Below are 14,557 nucleotides of genomic sequence, written 5' to 3' on the forward strand. Positions count from 1 at the left end.
TTCTTGTTATGGGTAAATTATTCTCCATGTATTAGTGAAAAAAAGATATTTACACACGGGGTATAATTTTTTGTAGGTAAATTATTAGAAATTAATTCGTAGGTAGGTAAATTAATTTGTTCCAATTATATAATATATACACACACACGCGCGCGCACACACACACACACACTACACCTAGATTATATATATATATATATATATATTTTTTTTTTTTTTGAGAAAACCTAGATTATATATTTTGAATCAAATAACATTTTTGTATACATGGTAGGTAAATTATTTTTCATGTATTATTACATATATTAGCCTATTAGGGACCTTTTTTGGTAAAAATATATAAAGTAATATGTATATGATTGTTTGTAGGTAAAAGATAAAATCAAAAGCATGATCCAATTCCTAAGTTTATGCAATATTTTGTTCTTGGTATACAATATTTTGCATCATTGGAAATGAACATTTCAAATAGTAGGTAGGTAAATTAATATGGTTTAATTATATAAATATAATTACACAGACATAAATATATATGTATATATACACAGACACATTTTGAATCAAATAACATTTTTGTACATGGTAGGTAAATTACTTTTTTTATTATGTATTATTACACATATTAGGTTTTTTTTTTGTAAAAATATATATATGAACTCATAATGCCAGATACATAGAATTAAGCCACCAATTCTCATATTTGATATTAATATGCAATGAATTTTTTAAACACTAATGTCTTATTTTCCTTTTTGCAAAATCATTAACTCTCTCCTTACAATCCGCATAGAATTAATTGTGCACATCAAATATGCAATAGGGGTATTTTAGGCATCTAAAAAATGTAAAATGTGTAAAGTAATATGTAATTAATGAATTCACTTAGGCGGATCCTAGTCACTGGGTTTTTTTTTTAGTAAAAACATTATGTCGGGTTTTATATGGAAAAATTTAAATTTGAGGGGTTAAAGTCATATTTCCAGTAGATTTTTCTTCGGAATCTATACTGGGCTATAGCCCACCCAAGCCAAGTCTAGATTCGTCCCTGAAACTATGTTAATAAATGACAAACACATATGACATTATATCAACAGTAAGTGTTATAGACACAATCATATATTACGGGTTGTTACCTTTGTATCTACAGTCATGGGTTGTAACCTTCGTAACTAACTATACATGAAGTTGTCCAATATTATTGATATTCTCTTTGAGAATGGATACTACCGGGGTAATCTTACTTGATAGAATGGCGTTAGACTAAGCCAAGGTAGGTAGCCAAAAGAGAGAGAGATATATGTGTGTGTGTGTGTATATATATATATGTGTGTGTGTGTGTGTGTGTGTATATATATATATATATATAAATGTTGAATATAAGTCTCACATTGAAGAATTAAGGAAAAATAAGTGATTAAATTGGGACAATATTAGAGCAGTAGGAAGTGAGTCAGTTGTCTGTCTATCTGAATATCTAACTTTAAAAGCTTCAACCTTAAGCCAAACTACAAGTTTAATAAAGAAAATAAAGAAAGTTGATGCTAACGGTTTCGTTAATAACACTTATACAATGAAAATTATTTTTTTAACCGCTATTGGGTGCATATTGAATGTTATATTTGAGGTTTTTTTTTTATCACAAATGATCTCTGAAATTGATCATCACCATCAAGATGGTCCTTAAAATTGAAAATCAGTCAATGTAGTCCCTGAAAATAGGCAAATCAATATGGTCATTCCGTCACAATTCTATTAAAAATTCTGTTAAATACTGATGTGACACATAAATAGACCCCATGAGTCATTTTTTCTCACAAATGGTCCTCGAAATTGACTCACGACATCAAAATGGTCCTTGAAATTTACCCTCGAATCAAAATGGTCTCTGAAATTGAAAATTGATCAATGTAGTTCTGCAAGTAAGTATCTCAAATCAATGTAGTCATTCCGTCACAATTATGTCAAAAATTCTGTTATATGCTGATGTGACACATAAATGGGTCACACAAGTCTAATTAAATTATAAAAATTACAAATGGGCTTAATAATTTAATAGTTAATAAAAAAAAAATTTGTCAACCCAAAATCCCAGTCCTGCAATCACCTCCGATCCTAGTCCACATTTCTCAATCTCATTCGCTCTCTATTCTCTAAAAAGAATCTAATACATTCATCTTTACACACTTCAACACTCTTCACCTAATTGGACTTGAATCGAGATCACCTTTGGTGACGGCTTGACCCATTGGCAACTATTACTAGGACATTACCATTAACATTTAGGCGATTAACATCCTCTCAACCTTAATCTTAGAGAGCTTGTTCGGCGCTTCCTTGGTGGTCTGGTGATGCAAAGAACGACAAGGTATGTCTTGAGATAATGAGGTTATAACCGTGGTGCATCCATTGTTGGTTGAAAACTATTTCTACATCCCCTTTGAGGCCTTGGTTAAGCCTTGTGCCTTTGAGAATTTATGGAAATGATCTCTCTTCGGAGTAGGCTCTACTATAAGAAAAAAAATTCATTGTGCAAAAAGGTATTTAGACAACTTTTTTCAATTAATTATTAAATTCACATCAGCACTTACCAAATTTTTTTACTTAATTGTGGCGGAATGATCATATTGATTTGCGACATCTATTTTCAATGACTATATTGATTGATTTTCAATTTCGGGGACCATATTGATGATCTGGGTCAATTTCAAGAACCATCTTGATGGTGTCAATTTCAGAGACCATTTGTGATAAAAACCTGTAAATCTTGTGGGACCTATTTATGTGTCACATCAACACTTAACAAAAAATTTAACAGAATTGTGACGGAATGACCATATTGATTTGCAACACCCATTTTTAGGGACTATATTAATTGATTTTTAATTTCAATGACCATCTTGATATTGGTGGTCAAATTCAAAGACCATTTATGATAAAAACTCTATATTTGATGAATAAATTTAACGAGTCTAATTTGTTACATGATTCCGAATTCTTACAACTTTGTATGGTTGGTAGAGTGTAACAACTCTTGGTAAAGTCTAAAAATGAAAAGGTTGTAGGTATATTTTCCGGTCAACCTTTTGGGCAGGTGGGTATGGACCATTCGTCGGCGGGGGTGCAGGTTTTCCAGCATTGGTGACCAATCATCGCGGTTCCGGTTTCTGGCCACCTAAGAAAAGGGCAACTTCCACTTGTTATTTTCAAGCACGTGATCAATGCCTCGATGAAACGAGCATGGTGCGCGCAGCCGGAACTCCTCGGCGGATATTTTTTCCTCACTGCATCCGTTTACACACCAAAGAATGGGGGCTCCGTATAAAATCGCCGACGTGGCATCATCATATTCCTCTGTACACATCAAGTTATTACAACTCGGATTTTCCCATGAAAATTGTGGAAGCTATTTTTTTAAGGGAATTTTAATGAAAAGCTCCTGGTACTGTTAATTTTAACGAATTTTAACGAAAAATCATATTTTTACACTAAAAAGTCAATTATGGTACTATTCACTTTACTCTTTATTTCATCCTTATTGTTAAAACTCAAAGTTTTCAAGTTCGTTTAATTAGTTTTCCTATTTTTTTTAATGGCTTTTTAGCCAAATGGTCTACTAGATTGACATAATTCCTCATTTTGGTCATTAAGATTTAAAGTCAATAGAATTAGTCCCTGAGTTTATCCATCGTTGATCATTTTGATAATTCCGTGAAAAATATCCATTGAATAAGGAAAATGACAAAAATTCCATTTTTGTCAAATCATTTTGGTCCATTGTTATTAAATTGAGAGTGTTTTTGTTATTTTGGTCTTATTAACAAAGATTTTGTATAATGACCAAAATGATTGACGATAGTCAAACTCAGAGGTCAGTTATATTGATTGTAAATCTCATAAATCAAAGTAAGAAATTATGTCAATCTCATAAACCATTCTAACTAAAATGTCTTTTTCAATTTCTATCATTTAAAATGACAGAAAAGAGAATATTTTTGTGGCGGGATTTAAAATTGGCATGGTTTGGCATATGTTTATAGGGCATGGCCGCAATGGGACCCGACATTAAAAATTACAATGATTTTTTGGTACGACTTAATTTAATGAATTAAAGGGCCTTTTGCTTAAACTCCCACGATATTAAAAATTACAATTATTTTTTGTACGACTTAATTTAATGAATTAAAGGGCCTTTTGCTTAAACTTTAATTAATAATCTGCAGAAACTTGTTAATTTGTTTAATATATAAAGATTAGAATATTTGACAACCATATTGTGTAACTAGAACGAGGAGTACGTGAATGGAATTGTTTTTAGTCACATTATTACCATAATATAAGATTTTCAACACTAGTTCAATTATGTATTCTACTCATTCTATTACGTGATGAGTGCTAGAGGCGGAACACTGAGTAGTACGCACTTGGTATATGACAAGGACCTGGCTTCTCTGCCTTCCCAGTTCTCATACATTCCCATATTCTCTTATTTGTGCGGGTACGGTTAAGCCACGTCAACATTTTATATTACTATTGCTTTTTGTCTTATTATCCTTATAAAAAAATTAATATAAAATGTTGACGTGGCTTAACCGCGACCGCACAAAATAGGAGAGGATGTGAATGTATGGGAACTGGGAGGGCAGAGAAGCCAGGTCCATATGACAAAACATTGACAAGAGTAGAGAGAATACTATAGTTTACTTGTTTCTAGAGAAAGCCTAATCAGTTAATCATGCGGTGGTAGGAAGTTCCTTAGCTCAACCGAAACGAGTTGAAACGACAGCAATTTATGGGAGCCCGTATCGGCCTGGAGCTAGAACCGCAACAACCCGATGGTTGACGTTGGATACAATTAGCTTCAAAATCTGGTGCTTAATTATGTTAATTCTAAATTTCTTTGACCTTCGCCTCATCGTTAGCCAACTAATACATTGGTGAATGCATGCATGTTTAGTGGTGCATGCATGTATGTTAAGTCTCTAATTCATAATTTGCTTGTATTAATTTCTTCATTTGTGTACTAACTCGCACCACGAAGAATATAATTTATTAGTTAAAAGCAGCCCGCCTGAAAAAGCAGAGGATCCGAATACAATGTTTCTTTCTATTCACAATTGATACTCATTTCAAGCAAAGAAAAAACAAATGGATAGATATATTTATTTTAATTTTCATTAAACCTCGAGGTTTCCTTCAATAATTATAAGTGGAAATAAAGATTATTTTAAGCCAAAAACACAACTAACATTCTTGTAGGACTCTTAAACTAAATATTAAACATAAATGAGCATCATAAAAAAGAGAAAGGGTGTGATCCTCGTGGCACTATGTGATTCTTAATTTAAGTGTTATTATATAAGCATATGTTAAAATTTAGGGCTCGTTTGAAAGTGCTTTTAAAATGACTGAAATCGTTTTTGATAAAAATATTTTTTAAACCAATATTCAGTAAAAATCCAATTAGATTATGTAAAATCACTTGATATGTTTTTGAAACCAAAATCAATTTCACCAAAGCGCTTTCAGTTATTTTAAAAATACTTCCAAACGAGCTCTTATATTTTATAAAATATTACTTAATAGTTGCATGTATTATGATTTTAGTTCATTTGTAACACAACGTTGCTATGTGGTAGGTATACTGAAAATTTTCTAAATGTCATATACTATTTGGCTCCTTTACACGAGCCATTTATCGTTGCATGTCAACCACAATTTGACATTTACAAAATGAATCAGTAAAATTACAAAATGATAAGTTTATGAACACATGTTAAACTGTGGTTTGCATATAAAGAGAAATAAATTCCGTACTTACAAGCAACCAAATATTTTCGTCACGAGTAAACTCTTCTGCTTGAGTATTTCTTTTTGTTGTTTGTTGCTCTGAAGAATTAAGGCCCTTGATTTCTAAGGCATTTTAGGCTGCCCATAGCATGTGAAGTGGATTGGCCTTGATTTGATATCCCACAACTTGAATATCACTCAAAACTAAAAGTAGTTACCATTCCATCACATATAGAAACAAAATTACATGAAAAAATAAAAGAAAAATGAAAGACGAATCCGACGTTTTCGACAAGTAGTGTGAGTATGAAGCAGCTCATGTTCAGGAGGGAGCTGAACTAATCCAAAAAGCTAGGCAGATACAGAGAAACCAAACTTCTTTGCCACGATTTGTGTCCCATGTTAACGTAGAGGACCAAGCTAGTCCGACCTTTTGGAGTCAACACCAAGGCCACTTAGCATCTCTCCATGTACAAAAACGATCCCCGCTGTTAGCTATACATCCTTGACCATTTCCTTCAAGTTGCAGATGCCATTTATCTTCACCAAATCCAACAGCCGGACAGCATTGAAGTTTTCTATCACGTACCAAAGCTTCCTCCCTATATGCAGGGTTGGAGTACCTTGGATGTTGGACAAATGACACATTTTTCCACCACAGTTTGAAGGCCTGAGATAGAAATGGTAATAGAAAAACATCAGTTGATTCAATGTTTGACGGATACGCATCCTGCTGACATAATCTCAACTTGGACGAGTCAATTAAATCTTGAATTAGTTCCTAAGTTTAGCAACTGCATTTAGTAACTGAGCTTGCTGCAAATAGTTACTCATGAAGGTTTTTTCTTTTAGTTAGATTACCAAGAACAAGTAAAGCAGTATCTAACTATACTTACATGCCAATAAATCCACACTGCAACCTTATGCGGCATCAACCAGAAAAACAGTGCGTGATCAGATGCCGAAGTTGAGGATACCCTTTTGGCTTTTAGGGTAGCTGTGAAATAATTGCCAAGGTTTGGGTGTTGAACCGAAATTGAAACAAATAGATCATCTTCGGGAGCATTTGCTCTGATACTCCAATTCCCCAACATATCCTGCAAATGTCATAAGCGGTTTCTCAAAAGAGTCAAATTCTTTTTGCTGCTTAGATTTTCGATTAAGTTAATATCTGCAGAATGAGCTAAGCATACAAACCATAAAAAATGCATTACTTTTCAGTAAAACTCAGTTAAAATGGTTGATCACTACAGTTTGTCAAGTCAATTAACCAGAGCTTTTAGAACACTTTTTTCCTATTGATGAGAATGGAATGTGTGAAATTCCTAAATTTTGACCAAGTACCAGCAAGAAAACATCTATCAGAAGCAATGTTTTAAAAAACTCGCCTCGAGGCGCACCTAGGGCGCCCTTGAGGCTGGGCTCCATGGCTAACGCCTCAGTTTTGTTGGAGTGGGCGAGAGGCTTCGCCGGAGCCGCCTAGGCGCGCCTCAATGTTTTTTTTTTTTTTTTTTTTTCTTTACTCCCAAACCCAAATTTTAGGTAGAATTTTAACTGCCTCATACCTCTTCCTTGCACTTTTGTCTCTATGCCTTTTTCTGATTTTTATTTTTTATATAATGGATGTGTGTATTGTTTGCGTGCATTGTTATATGTGTGCTCATTGTGCTTTTCATCCTCTATTTTATGTATATATAATATAATATATGTATATATATGTGTGTATATATATATTTATAACAGGGGGCTTAAGGGGAGGGATCCCCATTTTTTCAAAAAAAATGGGGATACGCTCCCCACCGTTAGATTGACTTTAATGAAATTGTGTGGTTGAGATTAAAACACAGGCCATAGAATCTCAACCACAGGATTTCATTTAATTCAAATCCAACGGTGGGGAGCGTGTCCCCATTTTTTTGAAAAAATGGGGATCCCTCCCCTTAAGCAATTCCATATTTATAATATATGTGTGTACTCAGGATGATTATTGATTAATAATCTTCTTATTTTTAATATAATATATGTGTACGCTCAGTGTATATATTAAAAAATTTAGGTCCCGTGAGGCTTCGCCTCACGCCTAGGCCCGACTTCCCCTCGGACACCTCGCCCACGCCTCACGCTTTTAATACACTGATCAGAAGCCAGGAATTACAACCCCGTTTTTTTGGGAATTCCAAAAACTGCTCCTAGCTTCCCTTATCCATCTGGCTTCAAAATGCATAACACGTTCCCTCTCCAGTCACAACACGGGAAGATCTTACTTCAATGTACCCTAAAAGATTCATTTTCTTTATTGTTTGCTACAATACATAACAATATGGTATGACATTTCCCATAACCAATGTTTCTTTCTGAAACCTCATATGCTTCCCCTTCATCTATTGGGCATCTAACCATCTGAATCAGGACGCTGTCTTTCCCATCAATAAACACCAAACCACTGTTCTAAAAATCCTCGCCTAGCGCCACCTAGGCCCTGTCTAAGCGCTAGGCAGCTGACCACCATCCTGATTAATGCTTAGGCGTTTGAAAATTAAGAAAAATGCACCTAGACCTGTTGAGGCGTCCGCCTAGACCGCGTAGGCACCAGCCTAGCCCACCTAGGATACGACTCACTTAAAAAGAAAATAGATAACTTTAATTTTACATTTTATTTTTTCAATAAATTGTAAAAGACTTGTTGAATACTTAAATGAGCACACATTATATGCTCGTTTCCCATGTTTTCATTATGTTCCAATACTTCATAATATAAATGTCATCTATTTTGTACTTTATGATGAAATTATATATATTTTAAGTATAAATAGACATTTATTTACACGAAATATAATGGATTTACTTAAATCCGCCTAGTTCGTCTAGGCGCCCGCCTAGGCACTAGGCTCCAACCCGCCGCCTAACTAGCACCTAGTGTCTTTTAGAACCTTGCACCAAACGAATGACATAACATTTTAACAAGGATATAGACGAATTCATCCATTTCAAAATAGAATCAGTTCAAATTAATCCCACTAAGGCACATCAAATTACTACTAAAAAACAGTAACATACCATGAAAGGGCTGACATGTAATGGTTTTGCCACTAAATCAGAATTTGGGTTGAACACAAATGTCACTCTTTCTCCCCATGGTGTGTTGGTTACCTAAATTCAGATATATATCAGCATTCAACAGTGGGTCAGCAGCGAATACATAAATCCACACGCGTGTCAAACTGTGATTCGCAGGTAAGTTTTCCGATGTCTAATTAAACATAATCAAGCAGCAAAGTAAAAAAGCAAACCTCAGCAATGCACTTTTTCAAAAGCTGCTCACCAACATCATAACAGTAGTACAAGCTCAGTGGGTTCTGCTCATATCCCACGCTTTGCGGAATTGTCAAAAGCAAGCTGTTCATCAAACACCAAATTAATCAGCAAACGCAGAAATTATGAACTGTTTAATTAACCAAAAGCAAAACCCAAATGATAGTTAAGCTAATAATTACGTTCGGCCACCGGTGCCGGCAATTCGGCGAGCTTCGTCGGCGGAGAGGTGGTTGGGGAGGGGTTGCGGCGTGTGATCGAGGTCAATGAGCGCGTAGCGGACGGCATAGCGAAAAGAGTGGTGAACAGGACGGCGGCGCTCGTGCCAGACGGTGCCTTCGTAGAGGGAGGTGGAAGAGGAAGAGGCGGCGCGTGAAGAGAAGCGGCGGAGGAGGGTGTGGAACGGGAGGAGGAGGGAGAGAGTGAGGGAAGTGAGAAAGGTGGAGAGGATTGAGCATAACAGATAGAATACCTCCATTGTCCACGCGCCCTTTTGTCTCCGGATTTCTCCTTTATTTCCATTCCAGTGGATTAATTTGTCTGAAAATAATTATTTATTTATCTCTACTAAATAATAAAACACTAATTATCAATCAAAATATTATGAAATTATTAGTTTAATCCTTTAATTAAAACAAAACATGAATAAGAAATATAGGGCAGAAATATAATTTCATATAACCAAATTTTTTTTTTCAAAGCCTCACCTACATATAATCCTAATATATCTCTAATTAAAAAAATTAAAAAATAAAGAATTAAAAAAAAAAATTTCTCACACACACTTTGTGTGTGCCCATATGCTAGTTTATTTATTGGACAAAGGTGACGAGATGTATTAACAATGGAATTCGATTCCATTCGGATCCACTTTGTGGGAATCGAATTCCCACATTTTAATCATTTAATCGTGTATCGTACGGTTAGAAATCATTTGATTTTTTTATATTTAAAATTAAACACAAATAGTACCTGACGAAAACTAATCGCACGATATATGATAAACGGTTATGATGTGAAGATCCTTAGAATCCTTACAAAATGAATTCATAGAGGATTCTCTTCCATTAACAATAACCACCACATGTAAGCATGCTTAGGGGGTGTATTCAATTGAGAAATTGAGAGATTTTAATGATTTTTTATAAATTTTAATTGATTTATAGAGATTTCATATAAAATTTTGATTCAATTCCCTCGAAATCTCATGGGAGATGTGAGACTTGCGGATGCTTAAAATACACTATGAAATCTCTTCAATTCCCTATAATTCCTCAATTTTTTCAAATTTTTTAAAATCACTTTCTAATTGAATACAGCTAGAATGTTATCTACTTCTTTAAAATCCTAATTGAATACACTTAGAATGTTATAAACTTATTTAAAATCCTAATTGAATACAGCCGGATTTCTAAGGATTTTAATAAATTATCTTAAAATTATAATTGAATACACCTTGAATTTCAAAGAATCACTTAAAATTCTGATTGAATACGCTTAGATTCATTAAAATAATTAAAACCTCTAAAAATTTCAATTGAATACATCATTAATCTATTAAGCGGATGGGCCCAAGCACAATTAATCTATTAAGTGGGCTGGCCGAAACTCTGCCCAAGCCCACGTGGGCCGGTTTGACCCGTTTGACGCCTTTAACGTCGGAAAATACTTGACACGACAACCAAATTGAAAGTTTAGAGGACAACGTATAATACAACTGGCGGGCCCATTCAAATCCAAAAGTCCAGTACCAAGGCGGGCCGGCCCATTTAAACCCAATAAATTTTGAGCCGTCCGATTCCTTCAAGAAACGTATCTTCAGTTGGTTAACCAACAAGTGCCCCACACAGCAACACCTTCAACGGCAACTTTAATTCACACCATACAACCACCTCCCCCGACAACCCGCACACCCACTCACAACCATCCACGTAATCACATTGCCCTAATATCGTAATTTCACTGACCTTTTATCTTACGCGGCTGACTCTATACAACTCTACTCCAGCGCCCGCATGCAGGGGATCATAAACCTAGATGGAGGCGATGAAAACTAAGCGGAAGACACTGTGAATGCACGAGTCACGAGTCTCTCTCAATTAAATCGCCGAACCAATTTCTCAATCCCTCCGCCCAAATCCTTCATATAAGCTTCCTCTCCCGCTCCGGTTCCACTCCATTCGCTCCAATTTCCCCAATCGGTTCGGGATTTCTCGGAATTTCAGCGTCGGATTTCGAGAACGAATTCCGAATTTTCCCGATGGCCACCGTCTCTCAGTGCTTCGGAGCCGCTGCCGCTCTGTCGGTCTCCTCCGTCAATTCCAGGAAGCTCCACCTACCTTCCCGCAGATCCCTCCCAGGTCGGCCGCCGTACTCCGCTTTCTTTGCCTTTCCGTCTCCGGCGCCGTTGATTTTTCTTTTTAAAATTTTGCTAATTTTTGTGTTTTGATTTGATTCAGGGAGGAAAGCGAGCTTCTTTGTTGTCAGATCTGACGCCGGGGTCAGCTCGGGTTCGAATTCGAAGGCTCGCCGGGCTGATCAGCTGATTACCAATGCTGTTGCAGTTAATCATCTCCTTTTCCTTTCTCTCTTTAACTTTTGGAATTGATTTCGGATTTTGTTGTTATCTGTAATGCCTGGAGTTCTGAATTTAGTTGTTGGGTTTTTTTTTTTTTTTTTAAGACCAAAGCTGATGGTGCTGCAGCTTCGACCGCATCGAAACCTGGGTATGTTTTTGTGTTTGCTAATTTTTGAGCTCAGTTTTAGCTATAAACTCGATACTCGTACATAAAAAGTTCACATTTTACCACTATTAACGTGTGGGTTATGCATGTAATTCAATGTTGAGGAATGTTAGAATAGGATTCGACCTCGGGTGACTGTTGTTTCCAATTCATCATCGGAAAATTTTCGAGTATATTTGGATGAATCGTGTGATTAATTTGTGTTTTGTATGCAATCAATTTTTTTTTTTTTTTTTTTGAGTAAAATAGAAGCTATTGTGGAAACAGGGTCTGTAGATATAAGATGTGAATCGCATTTATACTGCACGCAATCGTGAAAATTTGAATTTTTTGCATCAAGGCTTTGCTTGCCATGTAGTGAACTGTAATTGCAAGATTCAGAATGAAACCATGAATTTGTATTTAGAATTCACGATATTGTTGAGTTAGTGCAGCTTTTAATTTCCTTAATTAGATGAAAAGGACGGGAAGATACACGTCATACTGGATGTTTCTTGTCCGTTGATATCCTTTGAATTGGAATGTATTGAATTTGTTGATAAAAAAGAAATGTATTGAATTCACTTTTGGTTTTTCTCTTTCCCCTGCATATAGTCCTATTCATTACTCGCTCTAACAGTTTCTTGTGAGTTGTCACCGTATAGTACTTGCATATTCTCTGCAGTTTTCTTTGCTTGAAATTGATAAGTGGTTTATAGGTTAAGTGATATACTTGGACAAGAGAATCGCATAGATCGTAGTATAGTTTTGATAGTTATATAGTTCCACTTATACTCATTGAGGTGTGAATTAACAAGACAAACATTCTTTCCTCAGGCATGAACTTCTGCTTTTCGAAGCCTTGCGAGAAGGATTGGAAGAAGAGATGGCCAGGGATCCCACTGTATGTGTAATGGGTGAAGATGTGGGCCACTATGGAGGATCGTACAAGGTGACCAAGGGCCTGGCCGATAAGTATGGGGATCTCAGGGTTCTTGATACTCCTATCGCTGAGAACTCCTTTACGGGTATGGGTATTGGAGCTGCCATGACTGGTCTAAGACCAATTATTGAGGGCATGAACATGGGATTTCTTCTGCTGGCTTTTAACCAGATCTCCAACAACTGTGGTATGCTCCACTACACTTCTGGTGGTCAGTTTAAAATCCCAGTGGTTATCCGAGGTCCTGGTGGAGTGGGAAGGCAACTTGGGGCTGAGCACTCGCAACGTCTTGAGTCCTATTTTCAATCTATTCCCGGAATTCAAATGGTTGCATGCTCAACCCCTTACAATGCCAAAGGTTTGATGAAAGCTGCCATTCGAAGTGATAACCCAGTGATTCTGTTTGAGCATGTGTTGCTGTACAATCTCAAGGAGAGAATTCCAGACGAAGAGTATGTGTGCAATCTTGAAGAAGCTGAGATGGTCAGGCCTGGGGAGCATGTCACTATCTTGACATATTCTCGGATGAGGTATCATGTGATGCAGGCTGCCAAAACTTTGGTGAACAAGGGTTATGATCCCGAAGTGATTGATATTAGGTCGTTGAAGCCATTTGATCTTCACACCATTGGGAACTCAGTGAAGAAAACACACCGCGTGCTGATTGTGGAGGAGTGCATGCGGACAGGTGGAATTGGTGCTAGTTTGACTGCCGCAATCACCGAGAACTTCCATGATTATTTAGATGCCCCTATCATATGCCTGTCTTCACAGGATGTGCCCACTCCGTATGCTGCAACGTTGGAGGAAGTGACTGTTGTTCAACCTGCCCAGATTGTGACGGCGGTTGAGAAACTCTGCCAGTAAGTAATTGCAGCAGCATTAAGTTACCTCTCTTTCTGAGCAGCTTTTCTAGCAATCTCCAGTTAATTTCAGATTTCTTTAGCAGTTTTGTGTTGTCCGAATTTGCAACTGTTCAAAGTGGTACAAGCTTGTTTGTTTTTATTAATCATAATCGCATGTAAGATCACGTTTATCCCGTAGAACGGTGCGAATAAGGATTATCGATTTAAATTTACCCATGTAATAGATAGGTCAAATTGCTAAATTGAGTGTGAGGTTCCAATCGTTTGTCTGTTTTTCATGACTTCTTGGTTTTATCTTTTTTACTTTGCTGTTTGGAACAATTGGTAAATCCCAGGGACGGTTTTATTCAAGCAACAACAACAACAACAACAACAAAGCCTTTTCCCACTAAGTGGGGTCGGCTATATGAATCCTAGAACGCCATTGCGCTCGGTTTTGTGTCATGTCCTCCGTTAGATCCAAGTACTCTAAGCCTTTTCTTAGAGTCTCTTCCAAAGTTTTCCTAGGTCTTCCTCTACCCCTTCGGCCCTGAACCTCTGTCCCGTAGTCACATCTTCGAACCGGAGCGTCAGTCGGCCTTCTTTGCACATGTCCAAATCACCGGAACCGATTTTCTCTCATCTTTCCTTCAATTTCGGCTACTCCTACTTTACCTCGGATATCCTCATTCTCAATCTTATCCTTTCTCGTGTGCCCACACATCCCACGAAGCATCCTCATCTCTGCTACACCCATTTTGTGTACGTGTTGATGTTTCACCGCCCAACATTCTGTGCCATACAACATCGCTGGCCTTATTGCCGTCTTATAAAATTTTCCCTTGAGCTTCAGTGGCCTACGACGGTCACACAACATGCTGGATGCACTCTTACACTTCATCCATCCAGCTTGTATTCTATGGTTGAGATCTCCATCTAATTCTCCG

The 14,557-nt window shown here is 36.6% G+C and overlaps 2 protein-coding genes across 2 annotated transcripts; one reads left to right on the plus strand and one right to left on the minus strand.

Annotated features, from left to right (window-relative positions):
* Window positions 1-5,773: 5,773 nt before the first annotated feature.
* On the minus strand, window positions 5,774-9,612 carry LOC103408972 (uncharacterized). Its single transcript, XM_008347786.4, has 5 exons — window positions 9,282-9,612; window positions 9,078-9,183; window positions 8,845-8,937; window positions 6,684-6,884; window positions 5,774-6,457 (listed from the first exon to the last, which is right to left on the minus strand). The coding sequence occupies exons 1-5, from the start codon at window positions 9,575-9,577 to the stop codon at window positions 6,227-6,229; spliced, it is 927 nt and encodes a 308-aa protein (XP_008346008.1). The 5' UTR covers window positions 9,578-9,612; the 3' UTR covers window positions 5,774-6,226.
* A 1,487-nt stretch (window positions 9,613-11,099) lies between these two features.
* On the plus strand, window positions 11,100-13,912 carry LOC103408973 (pyruvate dehydrogenase E1 component subunit beta-3, chloroplastic-like). The gene is made up of 4 exons (XM_008347787.4): window positions 11,100-11,459; window positions 11,559-11,662; window positions 11,782-11,825; window positions 12,660-13,912. Exons 1-4 carry the CDS (start codon window positions 11,360-11,362, stop codon window positions 13,630-13,632), a joined length of 1,221 nt encoding a protein of 406 aa, XP_008346009.1. The 5' UTR covers window positions 11,100-11,359; the 3' UTR covers window positions 13,633-13,912.
* The last annotated feature ends 645 nt before the right edge of the window (window positions 13,913-14,557 follow it).

Source organism: Malus domestica, chromosome 05, assembly GCF_042453785.1.
Source record: "Malus domestica chromosome 05, GDT2T_hap1".
In the NCBI taxonomy this organism is placed as follows: domain Eukaryota; kingdom Viridiplantae; phylum Streptophyta; class Magnoliopsida; order Rosales; family Rosaceae; genus Malus; species Malus domestica.

What these genes read in the sequence shown, in the direction of transcription:
- LOC103408972 (XM_008347786.4), bottom strand. Translation starts at nt 9,577, where the DNA reads ATGGAGGTATTCTATCTGTTATGCTCAATCCTCTCCACCTTTCTCACT. An exon ending in TGAAAAAGTGCATTGCTGAG is followed by an intron (nt 8,938 to 9,077) that starts GTTTGCTTTTTT and finishes ATCTGAATTTAG; the next exon opens with GTAACCAACACACCATGGGG. An exon ending in CAGTGTGGATTTATTGGCAT is followed by an intron (nt 6,458 to 6,683) that starts GTAAGTATAGTT and finishes TTTCTATCTCAG; the next exon opens with GCCTTCAAACTGTGGTGGAA.
- LOC103408973 (XM_008347787.4), top strand. Translation starts at nt 11,360, where the DNA reads ATGGCCACCGTCTCTCAGTGCTTCGGAGCCGCTGCCGCTCTGTCGGTC. An exon ending in TGATTACCAATGCTGTTGCA is followed by an intron (nt 11,663 to 11,781) that starts GTTAATCATCTC and finishes TTTTTTTTTAAG; the next exon opens with ACCAAAGCTGATGGTGCTGC. An exon ending in TCGACCGCATCGAAACCTGG is followed by an intron (nt 11,826 to 12,659) that starts GTATGTTTTTGT and finishes TTCTTTCCTCAG; the next exon opens with GCATGAACTTCTGCTTTTCG.